We start from the raw sequence: 27,648 nt of genomic DNA, 5'->3' as shown, positions 1-27,648 counted from the left end.
GATAGACAGAAGAAAGTGAGTGAGAATGAAAAAGATGAAGGCGGGAGAGAGAGGAGGCTATAGAGACAAGTGGGAATGGAGGGATAGCCTCCACACACACAGACAAAACATGCCAGCTGATCTGGCGCAAATATCCATGTCTAAATAGGCAAATATTTCCAGGTGACGTGCCTGCCATTTCTGATTTCTTAGTGCTCATGCTCTGAGCATATTAAAGAGACAAAACAATTCCTGCTGATATCAAAGGAAATATGCAAATGACCTGGTAAAAATCAACCCAAGCAAACCACAAACTGGGCAAGGATCTGAGCCCTTTCTCTCTATATATATGTGAAACACACTGAATGCATGTTAACCATTTAATAATTCAGTTAGTGGGGATGCACTGTGTTTGTGATGAAAGCAGTAACACAGCAACAGGCTCATTCGTTCCCCACACAGAGAGAAAATATGATACGCAGTGATTAGAGGAGAAGTAGGTCTCTAAAGGAAACCCGGAGAGAAAGGAGACTAAGGGGCTGAACAAATGCAAACAGTAAGATCTGCTCGCAGATTTTTAATAAAAACATGAGGAAAAAATATGCTGAGGACCTTCATTTTCTCCTAATTCTGTTTGTATTTGCACATTACACAGCTCGCTTGGCCTTTGAGAGAAAGAGTCACCACAATGTAGGTATTTGCAGAAAGCTATGTGTGGTTTAAGTAAACAGAGAAAAAGATTTGTGTTTTGTCTTATCTAAAAACCACCTGCAAGTGAGATTCTGGGCAAGTTCTCATTAAAATTCCCAAGGGAACTAGCAGGGTGATTTCATTACTGCAGATCCAAGTTTACCTCTTCATCTCCTCAGTCTTCCCTTCCCTTCTCTTCCCTCTTGCACGTTTTTGCTACACGCTTCACAGCAATCTCTCCTTCCGAGTTTTTTTACAACCCTCTGCATCTTCTCCAATCAGCCAGTTTAAATATTCAAGTCTTCATATTTTATATGAGTCATTTTATGTTATAGAGCTATATACCGCTGAGGTAGCACAAAGATACTGGGATCTGTTGTAGAATAGATTTTTGCTTCAACATAACACTTACCGGTCGAATGTTATATGCCAAAAGGACAAACTTCTTGTCTGCAGACACATGGAATTTAGTAGAGGTCAGGTCCTGTAGAAAAAGGCAGCGTTAGCAGTAGGATAGGCTGAGATCCTCTTTCAACATGGTAAAAGTTGTAAGGCCACATCAGTAATCTAAAAGTAAGATCAGGAAAATCATCTTGAGGTATTAAAAATAGCGGATGCAGAAAATGGTCCTATGTTTTTATATATTATAACACAAATGTATTTCTTTCCTTGTACATTAATGTAAAAGCAGCAACTGACTGAAGTGAAAATAATTTTTACTGCTTTTGTGAATTAATCTGAAGACTATATTCTTAGTTTAAGGGCTGAGAGTGTAGAGATTACAAGTTCACTATTTTTTGTCAGTAAAATAATGTTCAATTCTATTAATTGATCTGTGGTAAAATAACATTTTTAGCAATGCCCAACTAGCTGTACAATAAGTCACGTTGTGGGTGTGAAGCTGGACTCTGACAGCAACCTTATCTCTGACACCACTGTCAAAGTTAAGGAGTAAACAAGACAACCCTTCACATCCTCTCCACAACATGATGGAAAACTCAGGAGCATGAAAAAACAGATTCCCCCACGCTGCAATAATCATTCCCTTCTGTGGGCATCAAACTCCATAACTCAGCACTGTAGAGAAGGATCTTATATCTTTTATCATAATCTCCTGTAAATATTGTAAATAAGCATGTTATTCTACTTCTTTTTTTATAAGTAGCACTGTAATCCAGAAATTTCCCTCTGGGTTTAATGAGGTATTTCTGATTCTGACAAATGTGGAATAACTTACTAATGTTCATCTGCAATACACACCACACTCACTACAAAACTATTAGATGTCTCCATTTGCATTTCAAAGTCATTTCATGTGTTAAGCTATAAGTTAAATTGCCCCACATAATTGAAACACACATTATTTTTACATTTACAAAGCTATGAAAATGTATAGAAACATGCCTTTATGTTACATTAAACTCTCATAACCATTACATGTCAAAAAAACATTTACAAAGAGGTAGGCACAAAAAAAATGTGCTGGACACAAAAACATGTACTATCTAAACAGATACTGAAAAAATATTAATTAATTATTTAAAAAAATATGATAAGTGTTATTGATAAAAGAAAAACAATAAAAACACAGACTGAGCTGCTTAATATTACCTGACAGTTTAGCTGTGTCTCCTATTATCTCAGTGATGATTACATATTATTTTTTGGCTGTATTTTTTTCAGATAACCATCATATAAGTAAAAATGATCAGCAGTGCTAATTACCAACTAAGCAGGCCAATAAAAGTTCTCAGCAAAAGAGACCTAAACTCAGAATACATTAACACTGAATTGCTAACAACCAAGCAACACCTCAGGTCAGTTTTTAGATGCTCTAAAACAAACTAAATTTATACCCCTCCTTAACCTTGTAAGATCTCAGGTTTCCCAACAGACTTTGAGAATAAATGGTTCCAAACTGTGCCAAAATGGCCTTTTTGGAGACCTTGCCTGAACTCTCTTTTAACTTCAATTTATCAGAGTTGTAATTTGGTGAGATTATGTTCATGTATTTTACTATTATTTGACAGAGTTTCTGAGGTACAGCTGCATCATTCCAAACAGATATTCGTCCTGAAAGTGTTTTTCTTTGTTTTGGCAAACCTGAAACTTTTTTTTTTTTTGTGCTGTGTTCCATCTTCATTTATTTTTTTTTACCAGTAACACATAAACTGATATTTCCACATCTTAACAGATCTCATATGTGTTCTCATGAGTGTAAAGTTAGCTGAGGTGGAAGAGGTTCAGTGAATTGATTCCTGGCTTCCCCAGATCATATACCGAAGTGAGAATAGATGAGACCAAGACATTAAACCAGTGAATGTGTCTGATGGATGAGTGTGTGTGTGATCAAATGAATGTGACATGTAATTTAAATGTGCTTTGATTAGTCGACATATTACCAGAAAAGTGCTTTAAAAGGGAAGTCCACTTACTATGACTCCAAAAGTACTCAAATAAACCTTGTGGCTGAAGAGATGTCAGTTTCAGTGAGTGTACGCAATTTTCAAGCCAAGTTCTTAAAAAACAAGAACAGGGCTCAAAGAGTTAATTTACAGTTCAAACATATTATGTGTTGTAGAAGAAGTGAAGAAGGACAAAGAGGTGGCATGATTATTTAGATCAAATCTTTTTGTATGTTTAAAAACTAAAAACACCACAGGACTTCCTTTACGTCCCACCATGTATGCTTTTTATGCTTCAATTTCCATATGTTTTAATCATCTTCTTGCACCACTGAAGCTATCTAAATTCAGTTTGAAAACGAAAAATTTCACTTTAACTCTTAATCCCACAGGCTGGCGCTAAATTGTCTCGGCTCATTCATCTTAGGATATCCTTTGTGCTTTTTTGGCAAAGAAAAAATAATTTTCTGGAACTGGAAACAACTGCAGAGATGACGAACTGATACTGAACACAGAGACTTCTCAATTTGACAACACAACCCTGCTTTAAGCTGTGATGACCCATATAAGTCTGTCAGTGTCGCGCAGAGGCAGTGCTCTGAATGATGCCCTTGCTTGGAATATTCTCTTTGAAGCCACATGTTGCAGGCTCACCAAGCAGCCAGATTGGTGGAGGAGGGGTAGAGATGAGCTGATACCGTCACTCTGCCAAATCTTTTTTTGTCTGAACTGTGGGATGTGTTGCAGTGGGACTGTACAGCATCCATCCTTCATTCTTTAAGCGCATTTTTTGTAGATCTCCCATTCTGTTTATTTTATATGCGTATGAGCCAGTAGACGCTGGAATCAGTTCTTATAAGTTCTGTTGTTACCTACCAGTGAGCTGTTGTCCAGCAGACTAGTAGTTACGTTGTTGGTGAGGCTGAATGTCAGAACATGTCCCTCTCTGGTGTGCAGGGCCACTTCATTTTCTAACAGGATTAAAACAGTTCATAGAAAAGGTCCTGCATTATTATTATTAATATTATCTAATGCACATCACAACACAGACAGAATGAATAAATAAATAAATATACTACAACAATTTACATTCCTCTACATTAGTCCAGCAAACCCAACAATTACATCAATTACATCACCATCATTGTATCAATATAAAAGCAATAATAATAACACTAATTCCATTACATATTTGCACAATGATACATCACTACGATCTACATAATAGTCACTGTATCTTCAACCATTATTATTATTTCCTAATTTCCACATTGCCAATATCATCATATACATCAGGGATCCCCAACTCTGGTCCTCAAGGTCCACTGTCCTGCAAACATTCAATGATTCCCTGCTTCAACACACCAGACTCAAATTAATGGCTCTTTGGCAGACTTGTCCAGAACTTGTCAGAGAACCATTTAATTTGAATCAGGTGTGTTGCAGCAGAGAGACATCTAACACCTGCTGGATAGTGGGCCTTGAGGACCAGTGTTGGGGATCACTGTTTTAGAGCTAACCCAAGAAAGTTCAATAATCTGAGTCAGCTGTGTTGGAGTAGGAACACATCTAAAACATGCAGGCCAGTGGGTCCTGAGGACCTGTGATGAGGAAAAACTAAACCAGAGGGATTGCTGTTTCTACAAAAAAGATCATTAAAATGGTGTCAGACTGAAGTCTTTGTCAGTCAGGAATACATTTTAATTTAGAACATGGATCCTTACCATTCAACCATGCCACACAGGGGTTATGAACTTTGAACTCTTCACTTTCCAGATCCTCCATAGTTACATGGGAGCGGAGTAATAGGTGAGACTCGTCTTCCAAGACAGAGAAACAATAGTTAGCAAGCTCATTAGCGAATCCTTTGTTGACAGAATTGCAAAGCTTGCCCTACATTTTAGCATCCTCTTGGATTCAGGCTTTCCATTTTAAGCTTCACTGTAACATTCAAATTAAGGGGGCGCTCACTTTTTAATGTAGTGAAGAAAATAAAAGACTGATGCCACTCTCGTAACGATCCTTTAAATGTAGCTAGCTAGCTAGCTTACCTGAGAAGTGGGAGGCAAGTGGGTACAGCCTCTGTAATACTGAAATAATTTAAAAACAAATTAATGACCCCAATAAATGTGATGGCTTTTCCTGTATGGCACACTAATTAATACATTGTATCTTGTTGGCACTAAAAATCAAAGTGTGAAACCAAAAATTACTGTTTATGGGCTTTTATGATCTGTCTGATGCTCTTCCATGGCTGAAAGTAGTTACCTTCTTGATTATCTTCTGGTTGCTGGGCAACTACTATGAGCCAAGAAATAGTCAAAAGGATTTTAAATCCATAAAGAGGTAAATTGGTGCCTTTTACTCTGTGGTTTTCTACAGATTATACAAACATGACAGAAAGTGTTACTAAGACAGCTTTAGAGATGCTGGTGGGAGGATTTTTTTAATCCTTTTCTGAATTAACTCTGAAACTCTTTCCCTCATTTTGTATCAATGCTAAGCTAAGCCTAAAAAGCTACTGGCTGTAGATTCTCAAAACTTGAGGAAAAAATTTATCTTCTTATCCAACCTGCCACCAGAAAGCAAATAAACATTTAACCTAAAATGTCAAATCATTCATTTAGTTCCTAACACCACAACTCCTCTCTGCTTTGATGTTTTTATCCTCCAGCACTACCCACCCTTTTTGTCCCCTCTTTCTCATTTTCAGTCTTCTTACCAGGCGTGAGGAGGATCACAGAGAGTATGACCAGAGACATAACAGCCAGGATCACCACCATGGCAATCCCTATGCCCTTCCAGTTTCGAGGGGGACCGTCTGAACTCCCCAGGTCCTGATGTTGGAGAGAACACAAACATACTGATGAATGTGAGCACAACTAAAAAGGAGGACATTAGTGATGCTACATTTTCACAGTCCCAAAGGAATTTCTTCCCAACAGACACATCAGTGCAGTGAGCCACGGGAGACTGGGACTGCTTCAGCATCTCAAAGACCCTTACCAAATTACACAAGTTTTTTTCTGCTGGAGAACAACATAAAATTGCTGCATATGAGAAAGCTGTCTTTAATTGCAGCAGTAATTTTAGCTGCACTATCATTTTTCTTCCCCATCGGTTCATTTCACCTGTTACAGTTCGTGATTGATGGGGCATGTGGTAAAATATAGGGGGATGGGAAAAGGGTATTTGTGAAATTCTGCTGCCTGAATGAATGGTGTGTGAGAGGGAGGATGGTGTATGTGTGGGAGGATGAGTGGTGGAGGGATGATGTGTGTGTGGGAGGATGGGATAGGTGTGGGAGAGTGTATGGTGGAAGGATGGTGAGTGTGTGGGAGGAAGGATGGTGTGTGTGTGGAAGGATGGATGGTGGAAGGATGGTGTGTGTGTGTGGGAGGACAGAGTATGTGAGGGTTGAATGGTGTATGCGTGGGAGGATAAATGGAGGAGTGGAAGGAGAGTTTGTGTGTGTGTGTGTTGGTCTGGGGGGGGGCAGGACTGGTTCTCGGGGTGTGCGGCTGGGCGCTGGGGTGTGGGGCTGGCCTCTGGTGGTGGCCGTCTGGGCGGGCCGGGTCCCCCCGGGTGGCGTGCTGGCCCTCGGCCTGTGGGGGGGGGGGGGTGTCCCTGCGCTCCTGGGCCCGGGCCCTCTGCCCCGTCTGTCCCGGGCGGCCGGTGCCCGGGGGGGGTCGGGGACTGCTGGCCTCGGCCCGCCGGGGCCGGTGCCCTGTGTCCGCGGGGCGGCTCCTGCTGGGGTCTCCTGCTGCTGCCTTCCTGGGCGGGCGAGTGGTCGTCTCTGTGGCCCGGTCGGGATCTGTTGCCTGCGGGGGGGCTGGTGGCCTGGGTCTCGGGACCGCTGGCCTGACTCTGGCCTCTGTTCAAGTGAGGTGGCATCTGCATGATCACTCTGCATGGTCACTCCTTCCTGAACGTCTCCACACAGTCTTTGCGTCACCGTGTGGCCGAGTTCTCCAACACATCCACACAGGTTTCTCTGCGCGTGTTCTTGAATACAGCAGTTTCACTTATATCTATTATCATATTTTTTTTCTTTTTTTTTATTATTTCTGTTCTTATTATTATTATTACTCTTACTCTTATTATTATTATTGTTACTATTATCAACTAGTTGTGTAATGACCTACTGGCTAGGATGATCTTAGCTATATATGTTGTAAGTAGTATGGATTACATGGTCTTCTGTATGATGTTTTAAGTCCCCACCCGCACTCCCCACACCCTTTCTGTCCCTCTCTCTCCCCTCCCTCTTCTCTCTACTTTCTTTTCTCTCTCTCTCTCTCTGTCCCCTCCGGTCGAGTCCAGCATTAAGAGTCTGATTTAATAAAGTTTTTCATCAAGAGGGACTTTATACATGTAGTATAAATCCCTGCTTGATAGAGTAAAATTGCCCAGCACCAGACAGCAACCAGACAATCATTCTGTTTGCAACGATGCTGGACAAGACAGGTTTTAAAAAAAAAAAAAAAAAAAAAAAAAAAAAAGAAATTCTGCTGCCTGAAATGCAAGTAGACCTTCATAGAAAAAGAAAAGAATAGCTGTGATTTGCTTATCTGTTTCCAAACAAGTTGGAATGATGTAAAAATGTGGTTAAAGCCAAAAGCCAAAGATCTTATACATGATATGATGGGAAAACAGTATAAAGAAAATGTTTAAAGGGACAGCTTGTATTGTAAAATATGTGCTCATTTTAAATTTGATGTCAGCAACGTATTTAAGAAAGAAATGGGACAGGGGCATTTTTACCATGTGTTGCATCACCTCTTCTCACAACAAGACAGAGGCAACACCAGGAGAAAATGAAAGAAATAAAACACCTTGTAAAAAATGTCAAAACTATTTGGGTTGACTGGCAACAGGTCGGTAACATGAATGAGTATTTAAAAAAAAAGGATCCTGCAGAGACCTTTGCAGATATAAAGATGTGGAGGGGGTTCCCTTCTTTTAAAAAGATTCTACATACAAATAACTAAACAATGAGAGAGAGAGAGAGAGAGAGAGAGAGAGAGAGAGAGAGAGAGAGAGAGAGAGAGAGAGAGAGAGAGAGAGAGAGAGAGAGAGAGAGAGACTTTTCCAATTTAGGCTAATGCAATGAAACAACTGGAAAAAAAGCCCAATACTAACAAGCTGAAAGGGGGCAGATTGTGACCTACTTCGATCAATACATTGATTCCCTTCCTATGCTTGTATACTGGGACATAGGCAGTAGTCCAAATAAAAACAGTCTTATTCAGCTAAAACTGTAGCATCTAAATGAACTGTCAGCTTAACACAGAGCAATATAAGATAAAAGTTTCCTGGCTCTGTGGCCAAACAATCTGTGTGCAAAACCAGCCTGTCTGCAGCCCAAACCTGTCAGACTGTCACTTTTAAACTAGATGCAGGGCCTCTTGCTTAAGGTAAAAAAAAATGATAATAATAATAAAAAAAAACTTGGCAATTGGCCTGCAAAAATGTTTAAAAACACTCTTGAGTTGATTCAAAATTGAAAAACACTAATATGTTGGACCAACTAGGTCTTCATCAGGGTCATATTCTGTTTAAGTAAGTGTTAAATCCTTACTGATGAGCTAACCCACAGCCATGTGTAAGCTTACTGGTCTGTAGCTTGAGAATCAGTGTGCTTAACTGGCTTTTCTCCAGCCAAAGCTGTCAAACTGTCATCCTTAGAAACATATCCTACAAAATGAAATGAAAAGCGTTGAGCATCTCAGTGGGAAACATTTCTCTTTCAAAACTACAGCAGTTGTTCTCTTCAGTTCCTGTAACACCACTTGATGCAACCCAGTGGCAAAACAAGTTTGAAAATGTTTTACTGGCATGAAATTCAAAATAAGTGTATACTGTATCTTTTAAAAAGCAATATGCCTTTCACTATTTAATTTGTTGTATTTGCATTGTGTTTAACTAAATCTGGGATTTTGCTTTTATTCACATCTTACACAGCTTCCAAACATTTTTGGAAGTCGGTTGCACCTTTTCTAATAAGCTGCTTTGGTAAATCAGGATAATAATCAACAGTTCAAGATGAAGTTGTTAATAAGGTAATGAATATAATAAGAGGATGGAACTATAAGGATGTGACAAAGCCACAATTACTAGAAGAGCAAAGCTTCAAGTTTAATTTCAAGTCCTCGTATACCCTCTAAATGCAATCAAGGGGAACTGATGGAATGCATCTGCATCAGTATCAGTCACAATTAAACACAACTGCGAGCTGTTCCCAGGCTGTACTCCACTCCCTCATAATGAGTGGCTGGCACTGCTGGAGGCACATACTTGCTGGAGTGTAAGAGATTGGAAACAGAGCAGCCATAAAAGTCAGCCTTCATTATAGCCGCCCACCCCTTTTGGCTTAACCCACAAAACCTTGCTGGTCCCACTCACCGTCCTCTAGGTGGGCAGCGGAAGAAGGGCATCTGTGCAGCTCACTGGACAACAAAATTATGCTTTTCCATACTCCCTGTGAGACACCAGCTGTCCCTGATTCTGTTTGGCACAAAAGCCTAAATAGCCACTTTTAATACCTTCCTGCTTCCTCAGTCCAATCACATGTCTCCATCTTCTTTCATCATCTCACCTGAAGCTCCAGATGGTGTTCCCACTGTGAAAAAGTAAAGTTACCCCCTTTTCAATTTCAAAGTTCTACATGTCAGAACACAATAGAAAATCACAAGGTCAATAACCCCAATCCTATGTCCTGGCAGCAGATTACCAGGACAGTTTCCATTAACTGTACAGACACTTCTGTTAATCCAAAAACAGACAATTCTATATTTCTACATAGGGCTGGGCGATTAATCGATAAAATCAATAAATCGAATTTTCCATTTCTGCCGATTTATTTTTATGAAAATCTGGATTTTTTTTTTCCATAGTTAGTTAGTGGCAGACTTAACCCTCCCTCCACACCAGAACGGTGTTTGTCTGACAGATTTTCAGTGATGTGACCCTTCACTCATGCCTGGGATTTAGCTGTGCGTCTAACTGCAGTGAGAAATGCTGCTCTCTATGAGATGCAGAAGTCAACTTTAGCCCACAAACTCTAGTTAAGAGACAACCTTCATCAGGGGAATTGTTTCTGCAGTGGATCCTGTATGATAAGGATCCAGATGGAAAGAAATCACAGATTCAGTTGTGTTGCATATTTCTGTGTAAGATATGAAGTTGTTTATATGGTGTAAAAGTTATATTATCTGCTTTATTTTTGCTGGCATTTAAAAAACTGATTAAAATCGGAAATTGGATTTGGTTATAAAAAACCTGAGATTTTATTTTTAGGCCAAATCGCCCAGCCCTACTTCTCCAGTATTTCCCTTGTTGCATTTACAAAATGATACTACACTAGAAAAAAGAGAATAGCTTATCCAAATTAAAGGATTTGCTTTTGTGTATCACAAGTTATACTAAGTTAATAGGAGATCAGTTGTTAAGTTCGTACCCAGGCAGGATCATTTCTACCCTTAGTGCAACATTTAGTTTAAAGCTACTGGTGGTGACTCTCTCTTCCTCTACCATCCTTTAACATTCAAACAGAACATCCCAACAACATTGTCTCTAAATGTAAATACAACACAGGCAGTAAAGCACATAACTTCAATTTAAAGGGTAGCAATCACAAAAGGTTAAAGTTCTGCTGAATGCAAATTTCCCATGAGCCTTTGCAGTCTTTGCACAATTGGTAGTGTGAATCTGTGAATCTGAAAAAAGTGTATGTCATTAGGCTATTAAAGCCATGTAAAACTTAATTGTTGAACTTTGAGAGTAGAAACTAAACTTGGATGACAAACTCCACAACACAAGGTTCCAGATATGTTGATTTTTGAAAAGAACCCCTTTTCAAAAGTCCCAAAAACCCAAATTAAACTAAATCTGGCGTCCAGCGACCCTCTGTCATGGCATTTGTCCTCAGTAGTTTTCCCACTCGACTGAGGTTCTGATTCCCAGGTAGCAATGCACAAATTAAAAAATATGGGTAAAACTACTACAAAAAGTTACAATGCTACATTTTATGGTACATTTAACCCTGTTATTACAAATTTTTCTTACAGTGCAGGAGGAAGAGGAGAGAGAGAGAAGCTCTAAGAAGAATATTGCAGCACAGCTTTGGTTTGCAAAGTTGCATCTGAGCAAACTACAAGATTTCTGGAACAATGTATTTTAGATTGACAAGGCCAAAGTGGAGACATTTGGCCATAAGGCACATTGGCATGTACAGTGAAACCCAAACACATCAGCACAAACACCTCATATCAGCTTTCAAACATGGCAGCTGAGGGCTGATGAAGCCACAGGACCTGAACATCTTACAGTCATTGAGTCGAGAATGAGCTTTTCTGTTTTCAAAAGTATTCCAGAGTCAAATGGGTCTGTTTGATAACCAAAACTTCGTCTAAACTGGGTCATGCGACATGAAAATAATCCCAAGCCCAGAAGCAAATCTACTGCAAAATGGTTTTGAAAAGAGAACCAAAGTTTTGTGGCCCAGTCAAACACCTCTAACTGACTGACATTCTATGGTGGGTTGAGAGAGCTGTGCATAAGCAAACTGTAAGGATGAGTGGGCCAGAATTCCTCCACAAAGATGTTCGAGACTGATAACGTCACACAGAATAAAACAACTTCTGTATTTCGGTTCTGTTCTGTTAAATCTATAAGGACACACTGTAATAAGTCGTATGTTGTTGTTCATCTGAGGTTTTACCTCAGTTTAATACCTGCTAAAGGCCTCTTTTCATTATGTTCTTATCTGCAAATACTTAAAATTGAATTATGCTTTTCTTTTTCTTTCATCTTTTTTCTTTTTGCATGTCTGAAAACACAGCGTCAGTAAGGAAAAACATGGTAAAATCAGCAAGATCATCGAATTTACAATAATTGCACTTTAACCAGAAACATTTAGCACTCTTTGTACATTTTTGTTCTGTCAGTTTCCACAACACTTCTGGTATTTTTAACTCAGAGAAAAGTGTGTTTCCTTCATGCCTGAGATAAGTGAAAGACACACAAAGTCTGCCAGCAAAGAATTCCTGCCAAGGTCTCATCTTTAATAGATCTACTTGGCTGCACTATCAGAACATGTTCAAATTAAATTCACTATTAGCTTCACCTGCAGGAGCAACATACAAGTGATATTTGAACTTTCACTGCAGTCCAAGTCAGTATGACTGATGCACAACACTGTCTATGTACTGGCCTTTCTAGCAGTCTTTGTTATTTTGTTCTCACTCTCCTGCCCTCTCAGCACTCATTCCCTCAGGCTGCCACCATTATCCCTCTATCAGATAAAGAAACCTACAATCTGTGAAGGTTTTTACAGTACAAACACATTGCACCTTTGGTGCTTATGCTTGCAAGTCTGAAAAATGAAAATTTTGAAAACCTGCTGGCAAGATTTATCTGGCAACAGCAGTGATTGTGCATCATGGGGACATTGAACAAAATAAAATGCAATTCAAAGAAAATCTACACTGAAATTCTAAATCTCATGGTGAACAAAGACATTTCAAACTGAATTACTTGCCTGACTGACTCCAACACAAATCCTCCCTCAAATTATAGGAGCGGCATCCTCCTCAGGGTATGCACATTTCCTTTCATCCCCCTGGAGTCAGGACATTACTTCCAATTAAGGTCATTTCAGACAGGGGAGAATCCCACATTCAGGTGAATAAAGAGTTATGTTGCTCTCATAAATGAGGTACAGATGCGCTGAGCAGAATCCCCCAGAGTGAACACTGGAGAAGCTACTAACGGGGACTGGCTGCTGGTCATGCTGCATTTGGGAATTCAATGCACCACAATCTGTTAGCACAGGTGAACAGATGACGAGCTGGGTTGTGTGACAGACCAGACTTATCTCAGCCAGCATCCTGACGGATGAGCAGAAATATCTGTGAGCAGGTTTTTCTGCTGAGGCAAATCAAGAAAGAATCTTCCTCACTGTGATGGGGAGTTAGAGTATGAGGTGTCAGGCAAACACCACCAGGTGTGAGTATACAAATGATTTATGTTCATGGATTAATCACTTGAAGATATTCCCTTGAGAGGGTTTTTGGCAAACCATGCAGCACTGAAAAAGAAATGAGAGATCTCTTACATTTGCCAGCAGAGCTGTGGGATTTTCACTCAACCAAATGAGACAATCGATATGGTGTACAGTTGTACAAAGTCCACAGGGAAACAATTAAGAAAGGGAATACAGCCATGGAGAAGACTTTTAGACAGACACTCTCCCTCTGAACACTATTTTTTGCCATGTATGACACCTCATCATGAATTCAAAGATCGCTATACCACTTCATACTTTTCATACATCAACTATTTATCAAGCAGCTCACTAACAAATCCAGCTGACTGACTGTTTGCTCTCAGAGCTGAACACAAAACTCAAACAATACCATCTGTATTGATTAAGTTTGCACACTAAAAAAAAAAAAAAAAGCAAGCCACGCTAAAAACAATTACTCAATCAGCACAGCATGCACCACAAGTAGGTTGCGCAGGATTCAGGCAGTGTTTAAAATTAATAAATTAGGCTCTGGAGACCTCCTTAACTCCATCTTCTATGTCTTTAAGGCATTGAATAATAAATCACATGAAGCGGAATAAGGGAACCAATGTAGGCTGTTCTGGGATCGTGGTTTGGATTTGCATACCTCTAAACTCCCCCTATTAACATTGGCTGATAATGTAATCACGTGACACAGAGAAAGGCATCAAAGAATTAACAATCAACATAAAAAGGGGCTGATCTATTGGCAGACACATGCGGCCCTCAATATAACCTATAGGTTGATTTTAATGATTCATTCTAATTGCTCACAAGGGAAAGATGTAGATTAGCAGGTAAGCAATATGTATGATCTTGTCAATATTTCTTGCTGCCTCATTAAAATAGAAGATCATCATTATGGCAGACTATAAATTCAGTAGGGCCAGGATGAATGGTAACCACTCTGCTGTAGTAATGACATACTACAGCCCAGTAATGGTTCATATCTAAGCTACCTTTCATCACCTACACAACAACTCATTTACTTCCAGTCCCTGCACCAGAATTTCTCCCTTTGTGCAAAATAAAAAAATAGTAGGTGGTTTAAACATTGTAAGGGACTAACAGGGCAGGCTTTTTTTTTTTAGCCCCCGAGGCTTGTGCCAGACAATGCAGCAAAAGCCTTAGTGAAATGAAAGACCAGCTGTTTTATCTTAGAGCCGCAAGGCTGCCCTGTCTTTTTTTCAAGCCCCCCCACATCCCGCACAAGAAAACTACTGTATAAAAGGACCCAGTATGAGGGAGCTCTTCCTCAGCATGTCCAGATCCACTTAAATTGACTGAGTACCTGCCTTAGGGAAACAAGTAGCATCAAGAACACACGTGGGGGAGCTGTGGGTGACATGATATATAGTTACAGTAAAACATGAGAAAAAGATGGCCATTTTACAGCACCCAAAGGCTCCTCAGACGTATCAGTAAATACTAACGTCACTGAGGAAATTCGCTTTTCCATTTTATCAAATATTGAAATAACTTTTTATTGTATTGTTTTGTGATAAATGAAATCATATGACATTAATGTGGAATCTGCTGCCCACTTTCTAGTGATGAGACACACAAACAAGTAGCACAAGTAAAACAACCACAGAGATAACTAATGGTTTTCAGTCTTACTGGAGATAAGCAAATACGTTTTCCACAGTCATGTTTAATGTGTGAAGCTCATTGATTTAGAGACGGAAGTGTGAGATGACATTTGGTGGGAAAAGGTTAAACCCTGCAGCCTCTTGTGTACACTGCAGGATTATGAAATTGATGCATCTTTTACAGCAATTAAAAAAATCATTGTGTAAGTAAAAAGGTGTCAATTTGAAGCATCATCATGTCAACGATTCCCCTGCTCTGTATCATACCAGAGAGACTAAATACTCAAACTTTGCTTTCAAACCTCCAGATCTCCACCAGAGACCCTGCATAACATTTATCTATAGGTTGAAATTCCTTCCTAACTGTAGAGATAGTTTGATTAATAATTAGTTGACTTGAAGAGGTTTGAGACTGTTGCATAGCACAGAAAAAGACACAAAAAGAAGAGGCATGAAAGAAATTATTTAAAGATGGGCAACGAATATTTATGAGCAGATATTTCTGAATGAATAGTCAAATCTGATGTGTTTATATACTGTATTAACACACAGACTGTTTCTTTGGATCACAATTTCCACACACTTCAAGCCATAAAATCATTTGGCTAAATCTTTATTTAAAAAAAATCATGTGATTATATTCACATGAAAAGCACATGGTTAACCATGGAAGGCAATTCAGCTGAAAATAAGATATGCATTAAAATCATAATTTAGTCTATAATTCCCCTCCGAACACACACACACACACGCACTAGGTTTACTGTTATATTTATAAAAGATTGTTTAGAGGGACAGCATTAAATGGTATTTGTTGGTGTTTAATCTTTATTCATTGACATTACACCTATGCAGCAGAGGGATAATCGATCTTACAGTGCAGGGTACCGTTTGTCAATGTGCACGTCCATGCTGGAGGGGACAGGCTGCTGGGACTAATTCTTATCAGAGAAAATTGAGCTTTATTATTGATGCAGAGAAATTCTCTGCAAGTCTGCACGGGACGGAAAGACAGCGGAAGAGTAATAGAGACTGGACGTCGAGTTACACCAAGCAGCAGCACCGCACTGCACACAGTCAGCCTGTCCAGGAGGACCTGGATACAAGCGAGGAAAGTGTGAATAAGAGCAATTTCTATCTCCTGCAGAATGCCTCCTCACACACATACCCCCAAACGCAGAAAACACACACGTGCTCCGAATCTAAAAGAGGGGGAAATAAAAGTAGGAGTAAAATACACACATACCAGCTCCGTGGTCATGTTTTGTTGAGTTGTGGCAATCATTGTAATCCGCAACAAGCTTCGCTGTCTATGAAGCCTCAAAACCCGCCGAGCAGCAGCTGCACCGTTGGCTTGCGGAGCTTTTTCTGCATGCTCCGCTTCTTCCAAGTTTGTCCTCAGTGGTTCTCTCTCTCTCTCTCTCTCTCTCTCTCTCTCTCTCTCTCTCTCTCTCTCTCTCTACTTGTTCACACACACAAATTATATAGGTAGGTATATATATTTACAGCCTTGATTGCTAAATGCGATTTCATTAAGGGTCAGCAGCGCATGTGGCTTAAAACAATTAACTGGAATTAAAATAGCTGTATATTAAATTAAATGCTCCTAAAACAAAATGAATTAAAATATTTTTCAGTGACCATAACAAAAATACATAAGATACATAACTCAAAACAAGCTTTCTCAATATAAGCCATATTCCTTCATTCTAAATCGCATGTGAAAAAGTCTCAATATATTTGAAAATGGGCTGCATTGTGGTGTGTTGGTTAACACCACAGCCTCACAGCAAGGTCACTGGTTCGGGCTGAAGCCTTCCCTCAGCTGGGGAGAGGCTTGAACAGTGGCCTATCTGTGTAGAGTTTGCATGTTCTCCCTGTGTATGCATGGGTTCTCTCTGGGTACTCTGGCTCCCACCGTCCAAAGACATGCACATTAGGTTAATTCACTCTAAATTCTCCCTAGGGGTGAGTGTGAGGGGCTGTTAGTCTCTCTATGTTGGCCCTGCGATAATCCCTATCCGTGATCATAATATCCGGTTGGTTGGCCACAACCATTTTGTTGGTCTGTATTTGGACGTCCCACAGGATCTTAGCCCTCTCATTCTCCACCGCCTTGGAAGGTGTTAGGGTCTTCATTCCATGCTACTTGGTCATAACGTTCCACGTATTCCTTGCCTGCCAGTATCTTGCACCCTGCTGTGAAGTGCTGGATTGTTTCAGGGGCCTTTTTGCACAGCCTGCACCTTGGGTCCTGCCTGGTGTGGTAGATCTGGGCCTCGATTGCTCTGATGCTCAAGGCTCAAGCCCAGCTGTGTTGTTGTAATTCAGCAGATTTTGCCTAATAGTTACACTGTAAATTTCTATAGAAATTTCTATAAAAAAAGATTGAAATGTGCAGTGAAATCTCTACAGATATGATAACTGCTGAGATCATATCCTATAATCATCAGTGACTATAACGCACATGTGGCCTTTAGTATCAAGGCCACATTTGTTTGTCATAGAACTTCAGACATGTTGGGCACCTTTTAGCAAATGTAAGTCAGTATATGAGTGTTTACCCTTGTAGCTTCTTTACTTAATTTTCTGTTTCCCCAACCTTCCTTTTATGCCATTTTACACCCTAGGTTCACTCAATACTGGATTCACATTTTTGTTCCAGTATTGTATCCAGTGGTTCTGCAAGTACCCAGTGGTTATTTAGTTAAAGGGTCAGTTTCGTTCAAGCTGATTGCAGGTTGACAGAAATTTGACAGCATTTAATACTTTATCAGCTTAAAAAAATAGTAATATTAGCCTACTAAACTAATGATTATTATTATAATGCTATCGCCAATTTCCCAGTTGCTGCAGTTAGATACAAGATAGTTCACATGAACTTTACCTTAACCTGTTAACCTCTCACTTTATCTGTTGGTAAAGTGATATAAGTTGATACAAATAGCCAATAACAGAATCAGCCAACCACATGGCAAAAACTGAATGGATTTAGTCATGTAGAAGTGGTCAAGAGGACATGCTGAAGTTCAAACCGACCATCAGAATGGGGAAAAAGGGGAATTTAAATGAATGGATGTGGCATGGCTTGCTACTGTCAGCTAAATACAGGAAACTGAGACTACAGTTTACACAAGCTCACCAAAATTGGACAATACAAGATTGGAAAAACATTGCCTGGTCTGATGAGTCTCCATTTCAGCTGCTACATAGGGTCAGAATTTGGTGTAAACAACATAAAAAGCACAGATTCATCCTGCCTTGTTCAGACTGACGATGGTAAAATGGTGGAGGGGAACGTTTCTTAGCAAACGTTTGAACCCTTTGTACCAATTAAGGATGGTTTAAATCCCTCAGCTTCCTGAATATTGTTGCTGACCATTTCCACCTCTTTATGACCCCAGTGTACCCATCGTCTGATAGCTATTTCTAACAGGATAATGTCCCATGATGCAAAGTTCACATCATGTCCATCTGGTTTCTTAAACCTGACAATGAGCTCACTGTACTTCAATGGGTTCTGCAATCACTATTTCAATCCACAAGAGCACCTTTGGGATGTGGTTGATATTCTGTGTGATGCTATCGTGTCAATATAGACCAAAACCTCAGAGGAACGTTTCCAACACCTTGTTGAATATTTGCCATGGTCAATTAATGCAATTATGAAGGCAAAAGAGGGTCCAACCTGTTAAGGTGTAACTAAACATCCTGTACCACTGAATGTTGAGATGTTTACAGCTAAAATTAAATTTCAAAATGCATCCATGGTACACAATTTTGCTTTTGCCAAGTTGATACAAATATACAATTAATATGAAATAAATTGTTTTTACTTGACAGAAAACCATATTTAATCTTTATTGTAATAGCAGTAAGCTTGTATTTTAAATTGACCAAATAACTCCAAATGTGTAAAGCAGTTTATCAAAGAAATTAATTTACAAATAAATTAATTAATTAAAAATAAATAAATTTTTTTAATGAAAGAATAAATACAACCTTTCCAGAAGATGTGCACTTTTCAGCCTACATTTGAATGAATGAATGAATGAATGAATGAATGAATGAATGAATGAATGAATACCATAACCTATTCGTGCTGTTGTCTGATTTTTATGTCCTTTATTATGAAAGCCTCCACCGGATGTCTATTGTTTTCGTTCTTTATCTCCGTCTTTCGTTTTCTGTTTAATTCAAATTCGTAGGCAGTTATTATTTGCGCTTATATTTGTAAAGATTTCTGTTATGTTTATATATATTTGTTTCTATTTGTGGAAGCACTTATATGACGGGGGGGGGGGGGGGGGGGGGGGGGGGGGGGGGGTTCATTACAGTGGTTTTATTTAGAAAATAAATGCTCGGAAGTGATGCCCGTTGGTTGCCTTGACACCGGGGAGGTGTTCTTCATTCATTGGCTAGCGGCGAAATTTGAAATGCAACGCGCTCAGTAAAGTTGTCGCTGCGCGAGGATGTGGACAAAGTGGTTGACCGCTACAAAAAGAAAAGGAAAACAATAATCTACATACCAAATATCTACGGAAAACTTGCGGTACAATTTTTCTCCAGGTAGGCAGAAACCTTTTGGTAGGCAGTCTTTACTTCAAGGGAAAATGTAGAAATGTTTACCTCACCGCCTTGTTTTTGCTAGCAGTTAACGTTGAATGAGGTTAACGTTACATTCTGGCGAGGAAGTGTTGAAAGACAAACCGTCGATTTTAAGCAAATAAATTAGCTTGAAAATAATGCAAGGCTGTGGATGCTTGTGAATACAACAGGCCAATTTTAAGCATTATACTGATGTAAAACACTGAATGATGCGTTTACGGCACATGTTCGCCTGCGAAGATGCGATTTATATCCAGCCACAAACACTACAGTACTATACTTTGACTTAAATCTAAATTAACTTGCTGTTTATTTGTTCTTAGAAGGTCTAACAATAACAATAGCAATATGGAGACCGTGGTGCTGGACCTCCAGAGCTTATATGATAAGCTGAGGACACAAGTTGACCTTCTTAACGAGAACATTGAACCCAGTGAGTAGCCTGGCCCTCAGTTTTATCTTTGTCATTTGACAAAATTGATTTATATAGTTGTCTGTTGCAATAATATGTATTAATTCTTTCTCCCAGACTTTATACAGATGGCACAAAACTTTGATGACTGCCGTCGCAAATGGCAAAGGACTGAGCTGGAGCTGGGATCTTGCAAAGACACTCTCAAAAAAGCGGAGATGGAGAAGGGAGCCTTGGAGGTCCAGTTGAAGCATGCCCGCAACCAAGTAGATGTGGAGATCCGGCGCAGACAGAAGGCTGAGACTGACTGCGAAACGCTGGCAAGTTTAATCTATTACCAACCTCTGTTTTGTCCCCCCCCCCCCCAGCTGGTTCTTATAACGCCTTTCTTGCAATTCTATAATACAGGACCGTCAAATTCAGTTGATCCGAGACCTTTTGACAAGTGAGGGATCCACTAACAGCATCCAGCTGAGTGCAGAACAGCGTTCTGCTCTGGCCTTCCTCAATGCAAACAGTCAGGCAGCATCCAATTTGAATGCTAGTCGAAGGTAAGAAACTTATCAATGAAGATGTTATTGAATACAGTCCTGTTTCTGACTTGTGCTCCTGATGATTTGCCCTGTGTTTGCTTTTACTTACACATGGGAATGCTTCCATACCAGCACTGGTTTTGTGCCAAATAAAACTGATGACTAAAATGTTTGGGGTGGTGCTACATGACAATAATCTTTGGTCTAACATGTATTTTCTGTTGTTCCTCACAGACTGATGACAATAGATGAGTCTGCATCCATATTGTCAGATATAAGCTATGACAAAACAGATGACTCTCTTGTAAGTATAAATCTTTTCAGCGTTGTCTATATTTACAGTTATGTAATTGTACTCTAAAATATCCTACTTTAGTTTAGAATCTGACTCTGTTGTGTTTGATGTTGTACAGGACTGGGACTCCTCTGCTGTGCGGACAGTGCGACTCAAGAAACGAGAAAAAAGGGTATGCTAACTACACATGTCTACTGCTTCTCTCTGTATATTGTGACATGAAAAAATGCTCAGTGTAAGTATGGGTGTTGTGGCTTCTGTCTGGATTGCAGCGCTCCTCAAGAAATCATATTGATGGTCCTCCCGGTGCTTCTAAAAGGTCTCGATCAACAGGCAGAACTGCAGACAGGGTTGGTATTTTGGTTCAGTCCGGGTATTGTCTTTTTTTTATTACTGTACTATTACAGTATATATTAAATATGACCATAATTACTTGAAATATAAGCAATTTAGATCTGACAGCTGCTTTGCTGGCAAAGTTGTTTGTAACCAAATTAATCATCATATAGGCCTGACAGTGTTTTTATACTAATGTTTTCTGATCTTCTCTTATATTATATTTCCACAATATTTGACAGGTAAATGAAACCCTTGTGACGACAACAACAGTAACTGTCCCGCCAAATGGAGGCCCAGTTGAAGCGGTTTCTACCATTGAGACTGTTCCTTACTGGACTCGCAGTAGAAGAAAGACTGGTAAGATTTTTGTCATATATCCATCCATGGTATCTCTATCCCTTAAAAAGTATTAATTAGATTTATTTTTGTATTATAAAAAATGGCTTTAGAGAGAACCGAAAGTAATTTGATTAATAAATATTTTGAGGGTGAAGTGGTTATTATCCGATTGTTAAGGTACCTGTGACCTCATGAAACGTACCAAATTTGGTAATGATTAAATAAGTACTAATGATGAAGAGGTCAAGTTCATATCTTTTATGATTAGGCCTATAGTATATATTGTGGCTCACTGGATGTCAGCTATGGTGAAGTCTGCTGATTTGCAGACTAATTAGTAAATGAATTGATGGTTTTTTAAGACCTTGCTATTCTAAAGGTGAAGACTGGAAATTTCACCAGTTCTCACCAATTTTTAATATTTATTCTGGTAGGATAAAAGCACTTAAAAACTGATACTACGCTCTACTTACCAACATAAATATGTCCCATATTTGATTTCTGCTGCAACTATAGCACTCAGATGGCCACACGTTCTCCCTTTGGTAACATACAATTGTTGAAATTGGAATAAAATGTCATCATGACACATACACAGAAATCTTTTTCATTTCTGTGACATGTTGCCCACATACTGACTCAACAGTGAGAGGTGCAGGCCCATCGTTGCTGATATCAGTCAGTGTAATGAGCAGCAAATGTCTTGGCTATTAATTTTTACTGACACTTACCTGTTGCATGAAAACCACAGGGTGCTGAAACTCTAGATTGTATGAGGCAGAGTGGTTTCAGCCATGCACATCAAGCAGCCAGTGATCATGTTGTACCATGTTAAGCCATAACACACTAACTCTCACTCTGAAAAGGGACCTACATGAATATGTTGAATGTAAATAGGGGAGGGCTTCCCAGACTTGATTAATATCTTGTAATAAAAAGTAAATATCTGGATGGATGCCTTGAATAAAATCCTGTGTACTTTATTGGTGAATCAACAGCATATTTTCTCATATCTACAGAAATGTACATGTTGTCTTAAGAGACTGTAGTTTATTTTCAACCTCTCCTGTTCAGCTGCTATGGAGTGGGATTCTGAATCTGTCAAGTCTGGGGATGTTTTCAAGCCACCTGGCAATCCTGAGGGACCGATGAAGGCTGAGCCCAGCACTCCACAGAGCAACGGAGGTGTCCGTCTTCACGAGTTTGTTTCCAAAACTGTAAGTGAGCCATTTTACTTTTAGTAGGTGCACCAGAGATGTTTCTTACTCATTTGAAGTCCATTGTAATGTTTGTGTTTAGAAAAAGCTCCATATAGGTACGTGTAGCTCCAGAGTCTAGTAACAAATATCTTTTATAGGTCATTAAGCCTGAATCCTGCGTCCCATGTGGAAAGAGGATCAAGTTTGGAAAGATTTCACTGAAATGCCGCGACTGTAGAGTAGTGTCGCACCCAGAATGTCGTGAGAGGTGCCCCCTGCCATGCATCCCCAACCTGGGAAGCACACCGGTCAAAATTGGGGAGGTATGTGATTGCATTTGTATTAACTTATCTCCTGATTTACAAACTCATGCATATATTCATATCCAATCAGGTGACATAATTTCTCATCTTGTTTTCAGGGTGTACTTGCAGATTACGTCCCAGACACATCTCCAATGATTCCCCCCCTTGTGGTCCACTGTGTGAGTGAGATTGAACAACGGGGCATGCGTGAAGTGAGTGGTGTTTTATTGTTCTAATACTATGCAGAAATATGAAGGGCAGTAAACATCCCTGTCTTTATTTTTAATGGCTCTTCCTTAAACCGAGACAGTGCTGTGAGTAAGGTTTTACAATCTGTCCCTAGGAGATTAAAGTCGTAATTAAGTGATGAAAAAGGTCCAAATCTATTGATTGCTGTGTTATTTTGCTGCTGTCCCTTCTCGCTGTTTGTTTTTCTCCTGTCTCACTTTCTAACTCTACCTTCCATTGAGACATTAGCTTTTTCCCATTTTGTTCATATAATAGATGGGCTTTGCCTTCATGTATCCACCAATGGCTAATATTAAGTGATCTGTCAAATGTTGGCCATGTTCACCAGATAATTATATTTAGCAGCCTTGTTGTCTGTAAACAGGTTGTAGTGTTCATTTTAGCCTTTATGCTAGAAAATTTACCCACTTTTTTGACATTCTTTAGCTGCTCTTATGTCTGATGTTTTTATTCATTTTTATTTGTATTTTTGTTTTTATTTGTATCTTGATTTTACTTGTATACAGCACTTTGTTCAGGTTGTGGTTGGTATGGTATATTTGTCTCCTGTACTGTTCATACAATGAAACTCGTGGTTTTAAATGCCCACCGTGAAGTTTAGTTAACAAAAACAATAACTTTGAAGTTTTTCCATTCTTGTAATTAAAAATAGCCAACACTAATTAAATCGTATATGGTTTATAATTGTACTTGTCTTTTGTTCTTCAGGCTGGGCTGTATCGGCTGTCTGGTGCTGATCGTACAGTGAAGGATCTGAAAGAGAAGTTTCTCCGTAGCAAGACTGTCCCCGTGCTCAGCAAGGTGGATGATATCCATGCCATTACTGGCCTCCTCAAGGACTTCCTGAGGAACCTGAAGGAGCCTCTGCTCACCTTCCGCCTCAACCGTCCCTTCATGGATGCAGCAGGTATGTGTGTGTTTCTGTATGTGACTGGTTTGATGTGGACTAGTGCCTGAAACAACTGCCACAATGAAACCTCAATGGAAGGTTTATAAGTGCTCCTATTTAGTTTTTGCAATTGTGTCCTTGGATGAAAATATGGAGTCAGACTACTTTGATTGCTAAAACCACACAATGTTCTTTTTTTCTTGTTTTCTTCTGACAAAGTCGTTTGTTTTTTCTACAGAGGTTTCAGATGATGACAACAGCAAAGCTCTGATGTACCAAACAATTAGCAACCTGCCACAGGCCAACAGAGACACACTGGCTTTCCTAGTCCTTCACCTTCAGAGGTTAGCAGCACCTACCCTTCTCTAAACATAACAATGTTTAATCCTTAATCCTGGGATTTGCTGACATTTTTCCATTTTTTTTAACCTTGGCACACTATATCTTAATTTTCAGTCAACAGTTTTCTTAAAAATACAGTTAACATGTTATCTCCTCATGCACGTTAATCAGACGTAACTCAATCTTGCAGAGTTGCAGACAGCTTGGACACTAAGATGGACATCAGTAACTTGGCGCGTGTTTTTGGTCCAACTATTGTTGGCCATGGAGTTCCCAACCCAGAGCCAATGACAATTCTCCAGGATACCAAACGACAGCCTAAGGTAGGTCTGGAGAATTTTTCATGTTTCTTGTACACGCCCTAGAATTCTGTTCATTGAGCGAATGCTGTGCAGCTTCTCAATAAACTTAATAAATATTAAAGACGAGCCGCTGGTGCATGTGTTTAAGCAGCAGCCATGTAAACAAACCCGTGGTCGGATTAATAAGACGGTTAGTTATGTGAAGTTTTCCACCCATGTCACTAGAATGATAAAAGGAGTGGTTCTCATTAGGAGTTAGAGGTGTGCAGCTTGTCACTGGCACATCTCCATCTAAAAGCCTTTTATGACTGTTGTTACTACTTCTGTAATACTTACAGCTGACCCACAGACAATAGTATGCCATTACCCATGTCTTTGAAACATAAAGTTGGCTTGTTTTAATGGGTTTTTTTTTTTTTTTTTTGCTGCGGGCATCTATAGAATATGTAATTTTCCCGGAGGTGGTTGGCCTTAATGTAACCATAATGTGCAATTCATTTTTATGCAATTTCATCGCTGTGAAAGCACTCCTCTGTCTCTGTTTTGCCAAGCGAATACTTCAGTTTTAAATAACCAGCTAATGAAAACCATTCAGTTTGGTGTTAGTGGAATAAAAACAACTCTCCTGTGGATTCTTCCTGTGCAACAAATAGCAGTTTGAATTCGGTACAAGGATTCAAGATGTGAATATAAAATGGCCTTAAGCGTGAATGCATTTTTAATTGGGTTAGATTTTAACTAAAGCCCAAAGAATATAAATGAGTCTTTGATCGTACATTTGTTTTAGGGTTGCTAAAAATTTGAATGTAGTATTCAAACGATAGTGCTTGTCTAAATTCAAACCCTTAACCCGTATTGTGATCAATCAGTATTGCTGTGTTTAGCAGCATGTCTAGTTTTTTAAGACTGAGCTTCTATAACATTTATCCTCAACCAGCAGGCTTTCAAAAGAAGAAGAAGAAAAAAAGAAACAACTCAAAACTGTGATGTTACACATCAGGAAGTCATCACAGTCCCATGCGGTGTTTTTTAGTAATTCTCTGCTGTCTAGCTCAAGGCAAGCCGAATCAGTCGAACAATGGTGGAATAGAATGAGGCAATGCACTGAAATAATCTCATCTTCTGAATTTTGTTTTAATTAATCTGCTTTCTATTTAGGTAGTGGAGCGTCTGTTGGCTCTGCCAGCGGATTACTGGATCCAGTTTGTTATGGCAGGGAATGAGCAGCCGAACTTGGATCATTTGGTCATCGAGAATGCAAACTGCTACGCCACCCCTGAGAAAAGTACCCTTCCTCTTAACACCTGTGTTGCTGCACTGTTTCTATGAGTGATTTTTCATTGGAACCTGAGATGATAATGTTGATTGTTTGACTTGTTGCAGTGAGCATGCTTGGGCCTCTGACCACTCCAGAGTACCAGCTAAACAAAACCCCCTCCTCCAGCTCATTATCTCAACGCATGAAGTCCTCTCTGACACCCAGGTATACACACAGTCTGCTCACCTGCCCAGCTTTAACGCTTTTATAATCACTGCTGACATCAGAGATTAGACTGTGGTGCAATGCCTGCTTTTACTCCAAATAACTCATTTTATGATTTGCACTTTTTATTGCAGATTTGGGAGCAAGAGCAAATCAGCTGTGGGATTTTCTCACCAAGGGAAGTTCTTCTCATCACCACTCCTCAAATAAACAACAGTTTTCATACTGCTATATCAGTATGACTCCATCATACGTTCTTCACATAGCTTTGTTCCACATTTATTAAAAGGTGGATTTTGATTGTTATACATGTCTAAAAGGGCTCTTTTTTCATAGTTTTCCCTCTCTATGCACACTTGTGTCTTTAGAGTCGTTGCTTTTATTAAATTATAAACATGCCATTCTCATTTCGGATCATATAAGAATGTTATATTTTAAAACGGTGTGCTCATAGATTATAACAAGTACTGTATGCACAGCTTTATTGTGACCTGCTTCTACATGTAATCATTTCTTTTACAAGTTCTTCAACTCATGTTTCACTCAGAAGCTGGAGAACTGATTGTTTGGCATTTCATCCTACAATGTTAATGAACGTGTGAGGCTTGTTGCATGATTTTGTTTTAGTTTTTATATTTGTATTTTGTTTGTTTTGGATCTGTAATTGGGAATATCTTCATTAGCCAGTGATTTGTGGTATAAATGTTTAGAATCATACTTGTTTCCCATCATTCTTCAGCTATGGACAGTAGTAATGAAATCTGATGGATGACCATCATCATTGGCAAGATTAATTTGGTCATTTTTTATTTTTGTACATGTCTTGAAGTCAAAGCTTCAAAGTTGCACTGCCAGTGATTATCACAAGCTTCAATCTTTGCTTTGCCTGCCAGTGTTTATTGCTCTGCAGTGTTTTTACTAACGCTGCTTATGAGCAATCCCAGAAAAAAGGCCATTACTTTGATATTAGCCAGTTTATTATGCCGTGGCATTACTGTTATCTATTAACACGCTTTGTGCACAACTTTTCTGTCTGAAATTTGTGTAACTTATAAAATACATTTCTAACATTGACAGAAATGTCTCCTGTCCTTTTTGTTAAATACATCTGAAAATCTCTGACCACAAACACAGCATACAAATTTTGGAAAACCTGTAGAGGTCTGCTTTATTTATTATATTTTTTAAAGTAATTTTTAGTGATTCTGCAGTAACATTTAAATGTCCCTCGTCTTATCTAATAAAACATACTAAATCAAAGGCAGCTGATCTTTTGGATTCTTTTAAATGTTCTCATCTGAAGGGCTCCCCAGGTGAGAAATCCCAAGAATTTATTGAGTTCACATAAGCAATGGGGATGAGAGCAATTGCCATGTCTTACATCATTATGATTATATGCACAGACAGCAGGATTAAGTATATGTAAGTGGATCAGCCTCCCATGTTAAATGACACTTTTCCTTTAGACATAGTTTTTACTTACTCTTCTTTCTAACCACCAGTTCCAGGACAGTTCACACCCAGTTCATGATTCTAACATCTGAGAGGTTAAAAATTTGAAGGAAGACTGAAGACTGAAAAACACTGAGAAAGCCAATTACAATGGTATACAAAATTA

The 27,648-nt window shown here is 39.3% G+C and overlaps 2 protein-coding genes across 4 annotated transcripts in view; one reads left to right on the top strand and one right to left on the bottom strand.

Annotated features, from left to right (window-relative positions):
- Positions 1–16,119, bottom strand: part of LOC121652153 (inactive dipeptidyl peptidase 10) — a 34,028-nt gene extending 17,909 nt beyond the window's left edge. Inside the window, exons 1-5 of one of the 2 annotated variants that reach the window (XM_042004758.1) lie at positions 15,982–16,119; positions 5,797–5,911; positions 4,799–4,894; positions 3,951–4,045; positions 1,082–1,153 (exon numbers count right to left, since the gene is read on the bottom strand). In XM_042004758.1, coding sequence (XP_041860692.1) covers positions 1,082–1,153; positions 3,951–4,045; positions 4,799–4,894; positions 5,797–5,911; positions 15,982–16,020 — 417 coding nt within the window. In that variant the 5' untranslated portion in view covers positions 16,021–16,119. Of the gene's footprint in view, positions 1–1,081; positions 1,154–3,950; positions 4,046–4,798; positions 4,895–5,796; positions 5,912–15,981 lie in introns of those variants that run through there. The other variant, XM_042004759.1, reaches the window with a different exon arrangement.
- A 3,026-nt stretch (positions 16,120–19,145) lies between these two features.
- Positions 19,146–27,104, top strand: racgap1 (Rac GTPase activating protein 1). Of its 2 annotated transcripts, none has more exons than XM_042004238.1 (17): positions 19,146–19,304; positions 19,670–19,776; positions 19,873–20,075; positions 20,164–20,306; positions 20,523–20,592; positions 20,702–20,755; positions 20,856–20,933; positions 21,162–21,279; positions 22,336–22,478; positions 22,619–22,783; positions 22,882–22,977; positions 23,723–23,921; positions 24,142–24,247; positions 24,436–24,568; positions 25,706–25,832; positions 25,931–26,030; positions 26,165–27,104. In XM_042004238.1, the coding sequence occupies exons 2-17, from the start codon at positions 19,692–19,694 to the stop codon at positions 26,238–26,240; spliced, it is 1,896 nt and encodes a 631-aa protein (XP_041860172.1). In that variant the 5' UTR covers positions 19,146–19,304; positions 19,670–19,691; the 3' UTR covers positions 26,241–27,104. The 2 variants fall into 2 exon arrangements, with proteins under 2 accessions (XP_041860172.1, XP_041860171.1); XM_042004237.1 differs by having other exon boundaries at positions 19,667–19,776.
- Positions 27,105–27,648: the final 544 nt, after the last annotated feature.

This window comes from Melanotaenia boesemani, chromosome 13, assembly GCF_017639745.1.
Source record: "Melanotaenia boesemani isolate fMelBoe1 chromosome 13, fMelBoe1.pri, whole genome shotgun sequence".
In the NCBI taxonomy this organism is placed as follows: Eukaryota; Metazoa; Chordata; class Actinopteri; order Atheriniformes; family Melanotaeniidae; genus Melanotaenia; species Melanotaenia boesemani.
Note: the sequence above shows the minus strand (reverse complement) of the source record. Positions and strands in the feature narration are given on the sequence as shown.